A 19,952-nucleotide genomic window follows, 5' to 3' on the forward strand; every position below is an offset into this window, starting at 1 on the left:
ATGCCGCTCACTTAAAAGCTTATGCGGCTGTTTGTATGTATGTGGCTGTGTTTTCTCTACATTTATGTATGTATGAGTACGCATATAACAGACTGCCGCCAAAACAGCGTCCAATAGCAACTGCAAGCGGAAGCAAGCGGAAGCAAGCTCTCCTTACGAGATAAATATGTTTGTGTGAATAAGCGAAAACAGCAAACAAACAATGTGGCAATAAACCTAGTGCAAACGACAGCAACATTGCGTCACTCCATAAAACAATCTTCATAAAAGTGCCATCATTATGCACAGATACACACACAGACACATTTTTGTGGCCAGCTAGGCAGTTATGCTGTAAGCAAACACACACATACATACATACATAAATATACAGTCGTATGTCTAGACACACGGATTTAGATAAGGCTAGAGCAGCAGACAAGCGTGCTTAACATAGCGAATTCAGTTGAGACCTCATTTATCTGACATAAAACTTGACATTACAGTCATGCCTGCTGCTAAGTGTGCACAATTTATTGCTTAATATGCACAATTAGTGTACAAAAGTGTATAAAATACATATAAAGATAGCTTAAATGTAACAGAAGAGTAACCATTTTTCATAATAACAGTTTTTTCGCCAACTATGATTACTTTTTGAATAAAAAAACCATTGTAAACTAATAATCAATTCTGCTTTAACTTTTTCGCTCCTCCCTCCACATAGCCCAAAGGCGATAAAGGTGATCGCGGTCAGGATGGACGTGACGGCCTGCCTGGACCACCCGGCTTGCCAGCAGCGGCCGGCGAGGGTGTGCAATACATACCGATGCCTGGCCCACCAGGACCACCAGGCGCGCCCGGTCAACCCGGCATGCCCGGTTTATCAATAACCGGTGCGAAAGGTGAGCCCGGCATGGATTCGCGCAGTTTCTACGGTGATGCGTCTTACTATGGACGACCGGGTATGTTATGATTTTCGCGTTTTCTATTTTATTTTATTTATTTCTTGTTTTAATTAAGATGTATTTTTAAAAAGTAAGTGTGAGTTGAAAATAGAAGAGTCAAAGCAAAGTAAAGTAAAACAGTAGTTTAACCAGCAAGTTGTGTGAAATTCGCTGTAAATATTATTTTCCTAATATATCCATATTTACAAATATACTTTTTTGACTAGGCTTATTTTGATTCAATTAAAATTTTTGAACATACTGCGTTTAATCCAATGCCACATTTGTTATTTATTGTTGTTGTACCTAACCATGTATATACTTAATAACTTACTTCTACCTTTAATCCCACAACTTTGCAAAAATAATGCCTTTTGCAAATAACTAACGCTCGGCATAACCAAAACCTCGACGCCTTATAGCCAGTGGACGCTCCTCTCTCGATGAAATCAAAGCTATGCGTGAACTACAAGACTTGAGAGATCGTCCAGACAGCACATCTGGTAAAATATTATTTTATTTATATCGTATGCTGTTCCAAAAAAGGACATTTTTGCATACTTTTGTTTTTCGCTTTTTTTCTAAGTAGGATATTTCAAATATTTTGAAATTTTATCGTTTATTAATTAATTAATTATAAAAATTTACATACTAGTCAAACAGCAAAACCGAAATTAGAAGTAAAGTGAAACTCTTTTTTTAAAGGAAATATATAGAATTGCTAAAAAGTAAAGTAAATCTTCAAAATATAAATCAACTCACAGTAGCGAAACACATTGTGTGACGTGGCGTATGAAAAGTTTGGTGAAAACTGTGATCTTTTGATGAGTTTTCCGATAAATATTTTCAGATCATTATTATTGAATACTCGCGATATAAATTACTTGCAATATTTTCGAAAAGAAAGTAGAAAATATGGAACAAATTTTTAATTAGCAGAATAAATTATATTGCTTTGAGTTTAAACTAGTAGTTTTCTAATGAATATGTAAATACTCAGTTTGATCGAAAAATAAATCAAATATGTATATGTAAAATTTTATTATCAATTTAATAACTCAAGTTTAGAGAGTTTTTTAGTTCCGAAGTTTTATCATTTCATATATAAGAGTAACAACAATGTAAAAATGATTAATAGGTTTTTATCTGAAATTATTTCACTCATAATTATCAAAAAGAAATGTAGCTCTTATTAAACTTCTAAATCTGAAGCGAAGCCGACAAAAATTTATATAGAAAATATTTATATCTGTATCTATATCTTTCCCATTTGTGTGCTTATTTATTCGGAAAGCACTTTAAAATGTGTTTACATAACTTTTTGAAACTAAATTGAAAATTTTGTTAGAAATTTTTGTGTAAAAATAATTTTTGCAACCGCAGTTATTCGGATTTTTGTGCTGAAAATAATCTCATATAATCTCTTTGCTCTCATATTACCAAGTTTTTAACAAACCTTCAATAAATAGTAAACTCACACATTAATATTGCCATCCATAACTCACAATTTTGAAAAGTAATGCATGTATATTAATTTGATCCAACCAATTATAATTACAACATTAAATACACATATCATCGCTTAAGTCCAATTTTATTTATACCTCATTTAAATATTTTCAATTTATATAAGTATTACATATGTCTGCATAAATATATATAATATACTTAGTATATATGTGCGAAATATTATACATATATGAAAGTACACATAACATATAGATAGAGATTGTAATTTTTACATATGAACTATTAATGTATTGGAAAAAAATTGAAAATTATTTTCAAACTTTAAACATATAACTTACTTCCAAATCTAATATTTGCTTTGAATAAATATAATTTATAACCAGTCTTCACGTTGACTTTTCTAAAATTTTGAATTGAAACGGTTTTTTTTATAATTTAAAGAACTTTTGAGTTCTCAAATTTGTTTCTGTATAACACAGTTCAGCCATTCGAATTTACAAAGAATTCAAAATCTTAAAATCGATCATAAAAAAGTTTTTGACGGTTCGTCAAGGTCTTTCTTTACAAACTAAAATAGTTCTATTCAGCGTTGTATTTAGAAATAATATTAGCGTAATAGGTATTGAACATTATTTCACAGAAGTTTTCTGTTAATAGAATCGCTTTATATTAAATAGCGGATACATTAAAGGTCGAGTATATTGCAAGGTAAAAAGTATTATCATTTCCAGAATCGTTTTTGCTCGAATTGAAACTATCGAGGAATCTGTTTAAGAATGCAAATCTTCAATTTTCGGTTTTCTATTAAACCTTATGTGAACAAACTTTTCGGTCGCAGCAACTCTTAAAATATCTTTATGGACAAGTAACCAAAATTCTTACATAGAAATTTACTAAAATGATTCACCATAATCCTCCTTGGCACTCATATGCGGAAAATCTCCATACCATTTTGTTCAGAACAGGTTATTGATGTTTGAACTCTTGAATAACAATACAACAATACAAAAAGATTAAGCGCATAAAAGTATGCAAGATATTCTACTGCATTCAATTACATTATAAATGCTCGAATACATTCGATTATCACACACCGTATTTAAAATATTACTAAATGTCATTCATACATCCCCCACAATATTTCAATAAATTGGCTTGGTATTAAGCCTGATCGAGTCGAGTATTTAATTGTAGACAATATTAAAATTTAATTGGTTTTCAAAAACCCCGATTGAACTCTGCGAAACACATTTAATTCAATTATGGCACATTAAAACAAACACCGAAATTTGCATAAAGGCCATTGTGCAAGTGGCTATAATATATGCAGAATCGGCTGTTGTACAAATATAAATATGAATGCACAAGCAACTTATGCTAATATGTGTATAACGGTAAATATGAAAAATATTCGCACACAATAACTACAGCTTTGCGGATTAAAATGCCGTTGTTAAGTGAAAACCCCCAGCAATTATTTGTGCATTGAACTTTCAATAGTATTACCAATGCGAGTACGACGACACAGTTTCAGCAGCATGCGATTGTATGCAACAAACAAACAAACAACAATAAAAAATGCGCACTTTTAACTGCAAGGAGAAGAGTAAAGAGTTAAAGCGGAAGTGAAATGTTTATAGGAAAAGGAAAAAATATTTTCTCCGAGTCTTTTTTCCGCAGCATGCGCAAGGAAATGCACAAAGTTTATTGATGATTGTTCGCTTTGATTAAATTTCGCCTTTCTTATTGCCCAACAACATTAGCAACATCATTATCAGCATCATCAACCATAATAATGTGGTGCTTGTTGCAGCGTCATCAGCGTTGTATACACTCAGTCATCGTGAAGTCATTACATTAATGAGTAAATTATATTTGCCGCATTCGCTTTCGCAGCGGAATTTCTTTGCAGGCTCCCACTCTTACCGCCACCAATCTCTGTCATGCCTTCGGTGTTGGTTTTTATGTCTCTTCTCTCTTGTTTTCTTCCGCATATTGCGTTCTTTCCACTTTTTGCTTAAAATATTGTTATTGTTGTTGCACATCCGCGCCGCTGCACGCTTACAATCACCACAACTATAACAACGAACAGCCACAGCCGATTGGCTGTAAAAGAACTGTTGGTTTATACTTTTGCCTTCCGTTTCTTCATTTGGAATCAAAAGTTATGCACAAATTAAATGCGTTGGCAATAAAGAAAGTTGCATACTCTTAAAATGACAAAAAAAATTTAGAACAGAAAGGAAAAATAATAGAAGGAATATTTAAATGTATGAGTATTTGTTTATTAAATTTGAAATATAAATATTTGTAGGCTAAAATTTCTCCCTCAAATATTCGTATGTAATGTGAAAAAAATCCTGCTATTTTTATTTGAGCTTTTCGTGCTAAAATTAACATGGGTCACTATTTTTAATTATCGCATTTTACATTTTTTGTTTCGAAGTCCCTTTATAAATGTGTGTATATTGGGGTTTCTTTATTTCTCAAGTTGATTTTTTTATTGCAAAGTCCTTCTGAAGACTCAGTTTTTACTTTAAAAGGAAAGAACCAATGTAAACAAGCTTTTTACTTTTAATTTATACCGTGTCTAAATCACTTTAATTTTCACATATATTTTATATGAGATCTTTTCGTCCCTTGCATTGAGGCTAGTATCTCAAAAGCAAATAGATCCCCAACTTAGGTATTTGTTGACAAAATTCCCCAGTCTACAAAAATTTCATCATTAGTTTTTAATACAAATATTGCTTTAAAAGTTATGCGTATTTAAAATTATGCTTCAAATATACTTTATTCATACCGTACACCATGTCGTATGAGCAACACACAATTTATGAGTAAAAACCAATTGTATGAATGCTCAGTTCGTTCGATTAAAACCATTAAGACCTTTTTGTAAAGCGGGAAATTTTATACGAAAATTTCATTTTCCCAAGGCCACATGTTTACTTGTTTAATGCAAAATATCAAACTATTCTCCGAAATATGCAAAAGAAAGGATATGTGAAAATAAATAGTTTTTCATACTGGATTCTTATTTTTTTTGTAATTACAGTTTCAAGGGACATTTGCATAAAAACACTTTTGACTTGAAAAATAACGGGCACCATAACGGGCCCACGACTATAAGTACTATAAGTTTACAAGTTGAAACTGCACTTATGGCAATCATTATTACAATTTTTATTTATCTTCGTAATTTTGTCTTCCTTAAATCTCTTTATGGTACTCAAAGTATTGCCAAATTATTAATTATATTATACTTGTATTATATTGTATAATATTTTCTTCATAAATGTTTGCATTGCTAAACATTTTTAGCATAGTTTATATTTTCTTAATTTATGTGTAATAACTTCATATTTTCATATTTTTTATAAATTTCTTCCAACTTGGCACGCTCAAAACATCTGCTGGTCCGAACAAATATACAGGCCCACCCGGTCCGCCCGGCCCACCAGGTCCACCCAGCCATTCGCGTCATGACGATGAAGAGACACCATACTTTTCAGCATCTTCCTGGAATATGCGCATCGTACCCGGTGCGGTGACGTTTTCGAATATTGATGAAATGACAAAGGTGAGGCTTATAAGAAAATAATTCAAATATGAATATATTTACAACGAATATTCACAAAAAATTGTGTATAATAATTTAAGAACGTATGTAGAAAAAATATATATCTGCAGTTTGACTTTCCAAAAAATATAAAATGTGGAATACCGTCAACTATATTTTTTCGATTTCAAAAAATCACACCACCGAAAGTACTTACTTTTAGTTTTAACTGTTAATCGTTGAACATTTGTATACTTTTCAAAGTAATCATAGAAATATATTATTCAATGCCCCGGAGTAATCATCTGTGGCAAATAAGAACTCATTTCTGTAAAAGCTCCAAGAAGCCATCCCTTTTACTTTTTGATTACGTAAATTCTGAAAGCTTGCCGCAAGCTCACATACAGCTTTATTAGTTCGTAAAAAATCATTCATTAGCGCAAAGTAGTTATTTTTTTCAACAATTTGTAGTAATTTTGGGGCGCCGCGCGTGTGTAATTAAAATATGCCTATGATTACAATTTATTTCCAAGCCTATTTGCGTGTTCATCATTTTGTCTGTGCGACAGATGTGCTTTCCCATGCCGCAAATGCGAAAAAGCCGCACACAATCATAAATACAAATGTTGCACATGGCGCTTTGTTTGCAAAAGAGTAAAACATTTTGTCTTTTTCTCCTGTTTTTTGCTTTAGAAATCAGCCATGAATCCGCCAGGCACACTGGCCTACATCACGGAGGAGGAAGCGCTGCTGGTGCGCGTCAACAAGGGTTGGCAATATATTGCGGTAAGTGTGCGTGTCGGCATGACATTGTTGCATTTCATATTTTCCCAATTTTTCGGCGCTTTTTTGCGTGCCACATAAACGGCGGTGGCGCTGTGAAAAGTTGTTGTCGGCGAAACGAAAAAAACAATATGTTGTACCAGAAAGTGCAGACAAAAACGGTAACGTGCAAATTTGTGCAAGTGTGTCAGCAAAGTAATGTGTGGCACAATTATACATTTATGCCACATCGGCGCCTATGATGCGCACTTTTTCTTTGTTTTTTTTTATTTTTTTTGTGAAGCGAGTTTTTTGAGTCATGATTTGTGAGGCACAGTTTTTGCTAATATGTTGCTTTTTTTTGTGCTCAATCACAGTTCTGTAGGAAACATCTGCTTCGATTATTATTATTTTATTTTTTTGCACTGTCACTCATTAATGAAGTGGTGCATGCAAATGCAAATTAAAACTACTCAAACATTGTGTGAAAAACTCTTTGTATATAATTTTTTATGTTATTACTTTTTTTCTGGTGAGATAAGGGCATACTATAGAAGAAATTAACAGCCAGTTGAAGTCATCTCAAATGTGCAACGCTTTGGTCATAAAATTATATGTTTCAACACGCAATTTTAAATCGAGTTTAAGGACTCGTATTTAACCCTGAAATTGTCTCTTTAAGGAGTTAAAGAAATCATTATTGACCACTTTCTATCTTTAGTATTCATATTTTTCATTCACTAATTACCACCAAAAGTATACTTTTCAGACAGTTTTAATAAAAGTTAAATTACTCAAAGCGAACTCTAATTTTTTTTAGATTTAGATTTTAGTGTGTTTTAAGTATTAATTAATTAATCACAATTTAATCAAATTACTGCAATTTAATTAAATTTACATATGTGTAATTCCTACCAGAAATCCCATATTTTATTAACTGAAACTGAACCGGAGATACGCAATAAAAATAAATTATGCAAAGAAAAGAAAACAGTAATACAAAACACCAGCTAACACCCTAGTACACATCACTCACATACCCAAACACACACTCTCGAAGCCAACGAAGTGTAGAGGAAATCACGACAATTTAAAGAAAACATATTAAATAAAAATTGCTCCCAGCGGCAACATTACTTTATTGACAATTCAGATGATTTTGACATGACAAGAACGACAAGCACAGGCAGCAATACCGTAATAACAAACCAAATCAAAAGCAACAAACAACGAACAACAAAAAACGCCGGGTAAAATGTGTACAAATAAAGAAGGCATTGAAATGACTGTAAAACTCTGTAAAATGGAAATTCGAAAAAAGGCACAGCACACACACACTTGAACATGTTTTAGGCTCGCTACACCCACTCGATAACCACTTATGAACACACAGCCGCACACACACACACGAAGTCATTCGAGAGTCTTCATGCAGCGCGCCAATCGAGCGAAATTGCTAGTAGCACACGCTTGTTGACTTGTTGTATCGATAAAATGAACAGCCATGCGATGCCACAGCCAGCGGCAGCTATAGCGGCAACAACAGCAATGATAACAACAAGCCAAAGATTGACGCCGGCATAACGGTTGCTGTGATTGCTTAAAGATTTTTATTTGCTTATCGACTGCACACTTGACGAAGTGAGCACCAGCGCCGCGCAGGCAACTCGAAGAGGCGCAGCGCCTAGCTTAAACAGCTTAGAACGCACTGTGCAGCAACAACACAAACACGAAATAAAAAGAAAAGGACCTTTTGCGCTTCACTCCATGTTTGGAGGAAATATAAATTGACAAACATTGTAGTTTGTTGGTGTGCAACATTTTCGGCAACAAACAAATTTGAATGTGCAAAGAAATGAAAAACGAAATGGCAGCAACAAAAAAAGGTAAACGAATAAAGTGCATGACTTAAAAGCGGCAACAAATTTCCCATTTTAGTATCTTTACATTCAATTTGCTCTACTCGAGAGTGAAAATAGGAAAAATCTGCAGCAATAGCCTTAATCCCAAATACGTTGCGTCCTTCACAGCTCGCATGCATGAGTGTGAGTGTGAATGTGTGTGGCTGTGTCGAAAAAGTTTATATTTTCAATCATCTCGCCTTTATCCTTGACGCGCAATCTCTGGCAAATCTCAGTAAACGGCCTTTTGACTCGTATTTGCTCGTTTCGGCTTAGCTTGACTATTGCTTATTGCATAGTAAAGTTGACATTTGTTACTTAAGTGTCAGTGTTGTTTGTGAGCGTCCTTGCACCCGGTAAATACCAATTCATACCAGTTTCACACTTTTTACTATTTTTTCTGTGTGTCAGCGCTGCTCCGCACGTTTTCAATAAGTTCACAAACAGTTATAATGCCAGCAACACTTTGTATACACACAAATGTCCATACATATTGTACTCATACACTCAAATCTATTGCATGGCACTTGAATGCAGAGCACTTGAGAGGTAGCTGAGAGTGAGTTTGCTACTAAGGATTCGCAACTTGTGCTACAATAAACTACAACTACAACTAAATAATCAATCAACTGCAATAAAATGGCGAAACCTTGCAGTTGTATAGCTAAGCAATAGAGCTTAGTAAAAGCGAATAGATTTGAGTGCAATCCGGCTATACCCTGTGCGAAAAAATATTTTAAATCCATTATGGTACTTAAACTTAAACTTAAACTTAAACTTAAACTTAAACTTAAACTTAAACTTAAACTTAAACTTAAACTTAAACTTAAACTTAAACTTAAACTTAAACTTAAACTTAAACTTAAACTTAAACTTAAACTTAAACTTAAACTTAAACTTAAACTTAAACTTAAACTTAAACTTAAACTTAAACTTAAACTTAAACTTAAACTTAAACTTAAACTTAAACTTAAACTTAAACTTAAACTTAAACTTAAACTTAAACTTAAACTAAAACTTAAACTTAAACTTAAACTTAAACTAAAACTTACATTTAAACTTACACTTAAACGTAAACTTAAACTAAAACTTACATTTAAACTTACACTTAAACTTAAACTTAAACTATTTACAGCAAACAAATCAGACCTTCGAAAGAAACTATACCAAAATGGTGGTTAAATTGCTGTGCGTAATTTTTCAAGTCAATAAGATCAAGAAACAACAGCTTTAATGTAGAAATGGATAAATATATAAATTCAAATAAAATAAAGTTAGTATAGTATAGTGAGATAAAAGAGATTTATTTTTGAGAACGTGTTCTTTAGATATTCCCTATTCTGGTTTGGCAGTAGGCTCTTTAATAATTGGACCTTGATTTCTTCAAACAGTCTTCTCCAAACTCAAAATCCACAGTATTTATTTGGTCAAGTATCAAAGTGATTCCGCAATTCTGACTACACTTCATTTCATTGTTCGCTAGCAACCTCATCCCTTTCATCCGGCTATCACTACGTGTGGGTAACATGTGCCACAAAATTGGTAGAAGCATCAACAACAGCAAAACAAATAACACATTCATACTTTTCCATTATTATTTGGCTGCTTTATGCTGACTTACTGAACGGCTGAGTGACATACTGGCTCAGTGCCTTGCAGACAGCTTGGCTAACTGACTAACGGCTTGAGCTGCTACAGCCCCGTCTCTGCTCCCGTCAAGTTATGTGAGTGACAACAACCCGCAAGTATCTGTGCATAAGAATCACAATGCGCTTTCATTTATTCCTATTGCTGTCCTTCTATTTCGATGCTACATGTTTTCCGCCTGCCATTCTTTCTTTCATTCGCTTTCTGCTCCGAGTGCGCTTCACTATACTGTTTCGCTTCGCTTGCGATTCCACATTCGATTTCCGGTTTGTTGATTTATCCAATCGTTGAGTCGTCAGCGTTTCACTTCAGTTGTGGTACAACGGCAACAACAACAGCTGTGCCACCAAAAGCAAACACATTTGTCTCAAGCTGCGCACCCTTTGCACTTGGCGTTGCCGCCGTACGAGTTTACTACGCATTTATTCAATGTGCTTTTGTATAGGTACACGTGTGTAATAGCTTTCAATAAGCTACTTGCTCCCACATTTCATACACTTTTCAGCCTCCCTACCTACAGTTCTAAGAACATTCATATGTTTTTTCTACTGTTGCTCTGCCAAGAGGCCCCTAAACCGAGACCTGTTTGCTTGATCTCCCTTAAGCTGTGCCAGAAAGTTCAAATTGTCTGCCGTGGTGAGCGTGTACGCTCGTGCGTGTCCTTGTTTTTCTTGTGGCTTGCTCGGTTTTTTCAGCGCTTGTGTCTATGTGCTGATGGCGGTGTATGGGTGTAAGCAATCTTACGCGCATATCAAGGAAGCTACGACGGAAATTATTTTTAACGCAGCAATTTTCCACTTCATTTGCCTCATATTTGTCAGATCTTCGGAGGCAATTGCTTCTCTTTAATTTTATCAATGGATTTCCATTCTTTCTTGCCAAATACGAACTCGTGTGCTTCGTGTATCAAGGATAAGTGAAAACCATTTCACTGTTCTTTGCATATTTTTTTGTTGGAAATCCACCAAGAATTTGGCACTTTCTTTTCTATCTATATTTCTTACTACATAATTCGTGCTAAGTAATATTAGTTCAATTAATTCTTTGATCTTCTCTTTTTGATACATTAAGCACAGAAGCATGGCATAAATAATTTAATTGATTGTATGTCTGTGATGTCTTTTGAAGTCGAGTCAGATGAGAAATTTTTAGTCAATTGAAATTCGATGGATTTTACAAATAATTATAACGTATTTAAAATGTATTCTTCTTTTCCAGTATCTATAAGCAAAATACTTTAGAATCAAAATTCACCTGGACAAAAAAAATTAAGCATTTTAATAGAAATCTTTAGAAATAGCCTAAGCCAGTTTCAGCATACCTACGCTCAATCCGTATTTTAGATTTGTCATATATTTGTTAAAAGCCTCGGTTGGAATGGCCTTCTATTATCCTTTTAGGAATATTCTATTAGCCCCCAATTTTTTTCTTAGAGTGATTTTTAGGGAAAAATGTGCTTGAGTTCTGAGCGAAACGAACCACTGAGTTAATCCAAAGGTTTCTAACTTACATTTTCTGTGTTATAAGCATTATGATTATTATTTGGTAGCAATAATAGCAAGCAAATCCATTCACTATGCACTTATTCGATTATAGAAAAGCTATAAAGTTTTAATGAGTTACGAAAGTATCTGTAAAATACTCAATTCCTTTCACAAACAAACGTTTCCTCTCTCTAACGCACACAAACGGAGCGTAAATTCCCTAATACCAATTTTATTAATGCAAAAATAGACGTCCGAGACCAGACTGCCAGCACCTTAAGGCGCTGTATTACGTGCCTGACCCTTTTTGCCAGCAACAACAACAGCAAACAGAGATTCATAGGTAGCTACATAATGAAAGTCTTAAAAAGTTATGAGTACCTTTTTATGACAATTTTGCGGTTAATCTTAATGGCTACCTAATGTGCAGGCGCAAAAACTGGCCTAAAAGCAAATAACAGTGTACTCACACACACACACGTATATGGCTGTGTAGACATGTGATATCTAAGAGCCAGCACGTGCTTAACCCATGGACATGCGGTAAACTAGCAAAGCCACAAATGTCATTTTAGCAAAATTTAAAGCAAGAAAATACATTCACATGGCCACACCTAGTACACGAGCCGCCCACTCCTCACCAACACAAAGCACTACAACAACTAAAACAATATTTAAAGAAAAATAGCAAACAGCCAGTCTATGTGTGTATGTATGTGTGTGTAATTATGCAAATGTGTAGCAACAAGAATTTCTTGGCTACTCAAATAAATTGGATGACAACTTGTAAAAATGGAAATTGCTCCTAGTTTTGTTGCTTCCCCTGTCCCACAACAATAATGTGCGTAGAATACACAAATATAATATAAATGCTTTTCTGAGACACGGAGCGCACAGGAAATTATTGAAAAACATTTTCGGCCTTAGGTTGTTAGTTAAATGCTTTGCTGCTCCACTCAATTGTAGCTACAACTGTGCCGAGCAAGTACGTGTGTGCGTGTGTGGGTGGGCAAATAAACAAAGAAATAAACAAGCAACTAGAAAAACAAGCAAACTTTCATTTCCGTGGCATTTGCTATGCAAAACACATTCGTTACTTAGGCCACGCCATTTACCTATTCAAGAGCATTGTCGAGACGGACTGCGGAGAGTCTGTGAATAATTTTCTCAAATGTCAAGTGAGTTTCTGAGAAAGCTTCAACATCCACTTAAAAAGAAAGCATAGCAACTATGAAAAGATTTGTATCGAAAGTGAAAAGTTAAAGTGTACTCACTTCAAAATCCCAGAATATACTCTAATATATGTACCTCTTTTATACACTGAACAGAGTATATTAAGTTTGCCAAGATCAGAAAAAAACATCGGAGGTCCCACAACATACATATGTACATAAAATATACGTAAATTGTAAGCGTTACGAGCTGAGTCAGTTAAATCATGTCTGTCTATGCAAACTAGTCCTTCAATTCTTGAGACATCGACTTGATCTCTGGCACATCCGTTCTTCTCCCCAAACGACTGCATATTTGTCCGAAACGCTGATATCGAGCCAATAGCTATAGCATATGGCTGCTAAACAGCCTGATCGATCAAAATCAAGTTCTTATGTGTAAAACTTTTTTATTTGATGAGATATCTTCACGAAATTTGGCATACATTTCTGTCAGAGGCATCTCTATTACTTTCGAACATATTTTCCGAACCGGAATACTACTTGTATAGCACATAGCTGTCATACAAAGAGAACGATCGGAATAAAGTGCTTGTTAGGAAAGATTTTAGGTTTGACGAGATATCTTCCTGAAATTTGGCGTGGGTTATTAAGTAAATGGTGCAATATTCGAAAAACGTTTAAAGTTTTAACATCTACCTGCAATTATACCCACTAGTCATAAGGAATTGCTTGACACAAAATTTTTCAATGAAAGTCCTGAAAGAAACAGTTTACAGTATGTCCCTCTTCTCTGAGGATGAATTTAATATATCGATTCGCTTATCGTGACAGTTCGGATATATGTTGTTAAAATCTTGTACACCAAATTTTTGAACTAAACACGCCTTCCCGCTACATATGTCACAATCTAAGCTCTCATTTCTCCAAATTTGATTTATCTGACTCTTTTTATTTTCAACATTAAAAGAAATATATTTCTTTCACTTAATAACCAAAATCCTGGAAGTTTATTCTAACGTAATTTCAAATCTTAGCTTATTAATTTTTGGTTTCTAAAGTTGAGCGGTTTCAGATCTCGAAGGTTAAAAAACTCACTTGATAGTCATGACTCCGCTGATTCCGCACGTATAAGGATACCCACACTTGACTGGTTGTATTATAAAATATATTAATACTGACTCACCTTATAGGAAGCCGCTGTAAACAACTCAAATATATTTAATATCCAAATATTGTATTATTATTATTAACCCTTGCAATTATAATGCACAAACACTCAACCGTCAGTCCATTTTTCGATAATGTCTATTTAGATTCATAAAAAATAAGCAGTGCTTATACTGTAAAGGGCAGTTTACAAAAAACTAATGTCCTGCCAAGGGCCATCAAAAAATGTCGCTAAAAATATAATTTTAATAACACCAAATTGGAAAATGCCATCCGGCAAAATTTGCATAACAAAAAGCCGACACAAAAAACCCAACGGAAAAATTCACGCCAACACAAAGCAAAGGCACAACCGAAACCAACAACAAACAAGCAAATATGCACAGAATTTTCACTCAAAAACCAAGTAAAAACAAAAATTGACAACGCAAATTTACACAGTGACAACCGGCAACCAGCAGCGAGTAGCGAGCGCCGCATGGCAGAGGCAGTGACAGTTTAACTGACGCTTCAACTTTTTCTAGGCTAAGTAGCCTAATTAGATGCACCGCACGAGTTAACGGGTTTGACTTGTTATTATTATTTTTTTTTGCCAACAACTCGTTTTGTATGACATCAACTGTACATTTTTTATGGTTTTCTTTAATTTTGCACTTTGCTTTGCTGTTTAATTTTGAATAGTAATTAAAACTTTTGTCATCATTTCAATGCAACCGAAAACTATAGCACACACATACAAATAATGCCACAGAATTTAACGGTTTATTTACAGCTACACCAAACTCCACACACCATACTAGCACTGGCAGTACATAGACTCGTTCCTTATATATTTGGGTGTGTATCCACAATAGATATGTAGACATCAAGCTGCTTTAGCAACTCAATAAAGCTCTTTTTGGCTATTTACCACGGCACTTCAACTGTTTTGCTGCCGAAAATTATGCTACACGTTTTGTAAATATTTGCACAAAGTTCTGCGAGTCCTTCATGCTTCCAAATGCTGTTTACTTAGTAGCATAGCCATAAAGTTTCCACGCACCACAGCACCACTTCTTGCTGCACAGCGCCGCCATTAGTGCCTGCGCGTGTGTGTGAGCGGCTACTAAGTGGGTGAGTGAGTGTGCGACTGAGCAGGTTGTGTGATGAAACCGCTCACCTTGCCAAAAGCTCAGGTTTCATTGGATGGTTTAAGGTTTCACCAAAATTCTGACGTTGTTTTTATGATTTCCATTGCCAAATTTTGTTTTGTGTACTTATGACTTCAAAACTTAGGCTAAAGTTATTCTGGGAAAGCCCGGTTAGATGCTTTGGCAGCAAGGAGGTAATTGAACACAAAATTTTTTAGGAGATTTGAAGAAAACGAAAGGCTAAATCCAAGTAATTTATAGAAGATTTAAAGAATAAGAAGAAGATATAGGGAGACGGCTCAATGTGGGCAATGTTTTCTAAGCATACGTAATTAATTGTAGTTTAAGTTGAAAAGAGTGGAACTGATTCCTGGGCATAAAACACCAAAGCTACACCGTTTATCATAATTAAGCAATTTTTCTTCAAAAAATACGTTACTACATCTTTTTCAGCAAAAGAATTCCTACTCTACGCAAATTTTCTTCATTAGAAACTTCTTTCGCTGCTGCAAGCTCAACTCCATGCAACTGTGAGACACAATTCGCATTAAAAACAGCAGACAAAAAGGGCTCAACAATGTAGGACGGCAACTTGTTGACTAGAAAAAAGCAAAAAAAAGTAATAAACTGACAAAAAATGAATTTTAAAGTGCTAAAGAGATGATGGACGAGCTTGAAGCTTTGTATACATGCAAGCATATGCGCACACATGCACAGCCATGTATATATGCATATTACGCAGATGCATGCAGCTGACCCAAATTGAGTTGTTGCCCAGTTGAGTGCATGCAGTTTCACCAGTTTCTCTTTAAACACTCACATACACACACACAAATCAATTTGCTCATATGTGTGCATAAATTTGCATGTCACACGGTCACATGGATCTTACCACCGCAATTAAGTACTTTCGCATACTGTTTGCTTAAAAAAGAAAGCAGCACAAAAAAGTCAAAAGAGCAGTGACCTCAATTTGTTGATGATGATGAGGATGATGCTGATGACTGCATTTACCGTAAAACCCATTCGCATTAAGTTGTTTTTCTCTTGATATTTAGCTCTAAGAGTGTGTTGACCAGCGCTTTTATATTGTTATCTATATACATTAGGGTGCTTCAAAATAAAATTTTAATTTTTTTTTCAACTCTTACCCCCACAAATGTTAGTGATTGACAAAATAAAAATCCAGGCGCTGTAGCTTAACTCTAAGGGATAGCTATTTTTTTTTAGGTTCCCATTCATTTAACATAGGAATTTTGATTTTTTCATTCAAACTAAAATTTCACCAATTAATTTACGTTTCTCAGAAATAACCATTATACATATATTCAGAAAGTTGGCTTTTCAAACTTTTAAAATTCCCGCAACAAAATTATTATTCTGAGAAACTTTTTTATTTTTATTGAAAAAATTCCAAATTTCAAATCACAACGTTTAATCGTCTATTTGAGATAATCAAGCTTTGTCGCAGAAATTTTTAAATTCGCTGAAATATAAAAATAATATGCATTTACAGAATTAAATATATTTTATAATCGACAATTCATTTTGCAAAATCTTCATATTAATGTATGATCTCCGAAAAAACTTATCTGGCAGTGAGGAAGATATTTCTGCTTAAATTTATATTTCAAATTCAAAATTCCAAAAAATATGATTCTGAATACTGGTAATGACCCAGGGACTACTCAAAATTTCAAATATAAGTACATACAGTAGCCGACAAAATGTCTTCAATGATTCAATAATGATGTTTACAATTATTATTTTTTAGGCTTGCTGAATGAAGACTTTTTTATTTGTACCTAGTGTATCTGTATATAAATAATTTTTATAAATACTCTCATCAAATTTTACAAAGAAATGAGAAAAGACCCGATGGTTACAGCCCGATTTATTCAGCGGAGGCTTCAGATTAATGTTTCTGAGCGAGCAATTCGGGGGAGAATCCTAAAAGATGGTTGATTCAGCCACTACAAGATCAAAAACTCTTTCATCAGCAAAAAGAACTTGAAAGAGCGATTGAAATTTGCCAAAAACTATTATCAAATGCCACCAAGTTTTCGTAGAAAGAAGCAAATTTAAATTTCAAGATAGGAAAGGCATAGAAAAAGCTTAGAGAAAGAGTCATTAGAGGATCCAAATAAGTGCATCCAAAGCACCTAAAGGACATGGACTCTAACCATATGAGTCGTGTTGTGAAGCAATGTAATGTATTTCTATCAAAATCGAAAGTGCTCCTACCATGGCCTGCCTAAAGCCATTAACATTTATTGCAAAAGGCTGATAAGTTCACTCGGAAGTTCGAAAACCTTTATATAATATGAGCGTTAAGGGAAGTATTTACCCGATTTAACTCATTCTTGACACACAGACAGAATATTATCAGGAAGGGATCTTTTCATTTCAGTTACATGTATATCTCTTACATTGACCTGATATTTTATGTCAAAGGTCAACTTAAGTACTGAGGTTAATATACTCGGTACCTAGGGACTTAAACACGTTTTGTTAGATGGTGGTACACCTTAAATACATTGCTATTTTATCATTTTATACCGTTACATTAATTTCTTCTTGACTTATACACTGAAAAGTGAAAAAAAATCATTTAAAATGTTTAACTTAAAATGGTGTCAAAGGGGAAGTAGGCGCGGTCGCAGATCGATTTCACCTATTTTCGCACTGTGATATAGGAATATGAGAAGAACGCAACGTACCAAATTTGCTTAAACTCGGACGGTCGAGTAATTTCTTTGATTTTTCGCACTTTCAGTAGTTTTTAATTGTACCGTTTTATAGGGGGTGGACCGGATTATCTTCCGATATGATCCACTTTTACAGTATCGATAGGGGTGCTAAAAGGATTTGCGGTGAGCGAACTTATTGTACCTTGAACGGTATAGGTGAAATGTTCAATAAAAATATTAGAGGCCGCGACCTCGCCCACTTTTTCCAAATTTTTAGCCCACAGATGCCATGGAACAGGTGTGTCATTCAGAGTCATTCAGATATATAAATTTTTACTCAAGTTACGAACAGACAGACAGTCAAGCGGATTTCAACTCGTTTCATCATTCCGATCATTTATACTTTTATAAAGATATATCTAACTCGATTAGTTTAACGTAAAATCGTGAAGTAAACAAAACTATTATACTCTGTGACAACATGCTGCTAGAGTATAAAATTATTATTAATCTTTCCAGCACTAACAGCAATCATTTTAGTTCCAAAACAAGCTGAAATATACTCAAAAAAATCCATGAAACAATATTGAGTTTGAAAAGCTATCCACCAGCCAGACTTTACATTAATTAAATTAAAATTTATTAACTTAACATAAACTGCGAGTAGCCAATGGCAATAAAAAATACCAACAAAAGCCATTTATGCTTGTTGCTTATATAACTTTTATTAGTTTCTCTGCCTGCCAGGCAATCAAGACGTGATTGTGCCGCCCCACGTTTCAGCGTCTAATACGCAATTGATGATACACCAAATTGAAGTATTATAATTTAAGTTGCCCACTTTAAAAAGTGCATGTTATCCAACTTAAACAAGTCATAGTGCAGGTGTATGTGTGTGCACTTATATAAGCTTTTGCAGAGCAGCACGATGGCGTATACGCAACATGTCATCCGGCTAATGGCTGGTAGTGATGATGTTGCCGGCTTTGTTACCCGAACAAGCAAACGCAGAGCGGCAAACGTGCGATTCCAAGTATATTTATGCTGCATACTTCACGTAATTGGGTCAAATTGTGAAGTTAGACAAGCGCCGAAGAAGAAAGCGTATAAGTACTAAGCCAAGCAGAGTGGCCGAAGCAGCAGCAACAGCAGCAACATTGTAGGCAAAAACAATGTGAAAGCGTCGAGAGAAGTACATGACGAAGATGGGAATGAGTGGAATCAATCAGGCACATGACTGCTTACTGCCTTGCCTTGGTGGCAGCGTAAATGGCATGTACTCAAGTTTTAAATTGAAATCGTTGTAAAGTGAAAAACAATATCGTAACGACGTAATGCGCGCGTAGGTTTATAGCTGCGTGCTACATAAAAGGAAAATGTTAAGGCGAGCTCGTAAAGAAAGCGTGGAAAAGGTGCTTTGAAAGAAACTAATAGAAATTTGTAATTGTAAAAGTGTTCCAAACCATGATTTCAAGTGCCTTTCTATTTGATATAGCAGTCCGACCTGAGCATTTTTTCGGAAATTATAGCGACGCTTTGGAAAGTATTCTCTTCAAAATTTCTCGAAGATACCTTGTAAAATTAAAAAGTATTCCTTACTCGGACTGCAGATTGATCGACCAGCGTGTACGGCAGCTACAGCCTATAGTCATCTGATAGCGGTTTCCACAAATGAGCAGCTTCTTGAGTATAAAAGGGCGTGTTCGAAATTTCAGACCGATATCTCAAAAACTGAATCGTAATGAAAAATGTTTTAACATACCTTTAGGCGCTAGTTTGCTAACAGCACATTTGTGCAAGTCTCAACCCAACTACAACTAAGCCCTATGTGGACATGCGCTTCTGGAACTTCAAAGGACTTGTAGTAATTCAAAAGCGAAAATAACATTTTTAATCCTCAGATATTTATAGTAATTATACTTTTGTGTGATACCAGAATACCATCATTGAAGCAGATATTTTATCTTTCAAAATTGCCACAAAAAGTTGTACTATTAAATTTCATTTCTTTTACAAGGACCAATGCCCAAAATATCAT

At 34.6% G+C, this 19,952-nt stretch overlaps 1 protein-coding gene across 6 annotated transcripts in view; it reads left to right on the forward strand.

Moving 5' to 3' along the window:
* LOC126762490 (collagen alpha-1(XVIII) chain) overlaps positions 1-19,952 on the forward strand; it is a 420,330-nt gene that overhangs the window by 353,877 nt on the left and 46,501 nt on the right. For 4 of the 6 annotated variants that reach the window (XM_050479265.1, XM_050479269.1, XM_050479266.1 and 1 more), the window contains 4 exons: positions 707-944; positions 1,349-1,429; positions 5,834-5,979; positions 6,652-6,744. In XM_050479265.1, the coding sequence (XP_050335222.1) occupies positions 707-944; positions 1,349-1,429; positions 5,834-5,979; positions 6,652-6,744 (558 nt within the window). The remainder of the gene's footprint in view (positions 1-706; positions 945-1,348; positions 1,430-5,833; positions 5,980-6,651; positions 6,745-19,952) is intronic. The other 2 variants (XM_050479270.1, XM_050479271.1) reach the window with 1 other exon arrangement.

Source organism: Bactrocera neohumeralis, chromosome 6 (genome assembly GCF_024586455.1).
Source record: "Bactrocera neohumeralis isolate Rockhampton chromosome 6, APGP_CSIRO_Bneo_wtdbg2-racon-allhic-juicebox.fasta_v2, whole genome shotgun sequence".
In the NCBI taxonomy this organism is placed as follows: Eukaryota; Metazoa; Arthropoda; class Insecta; order Diptera; family Tephritidae; genus Bactrocera; species Bactrocera neohumeralis.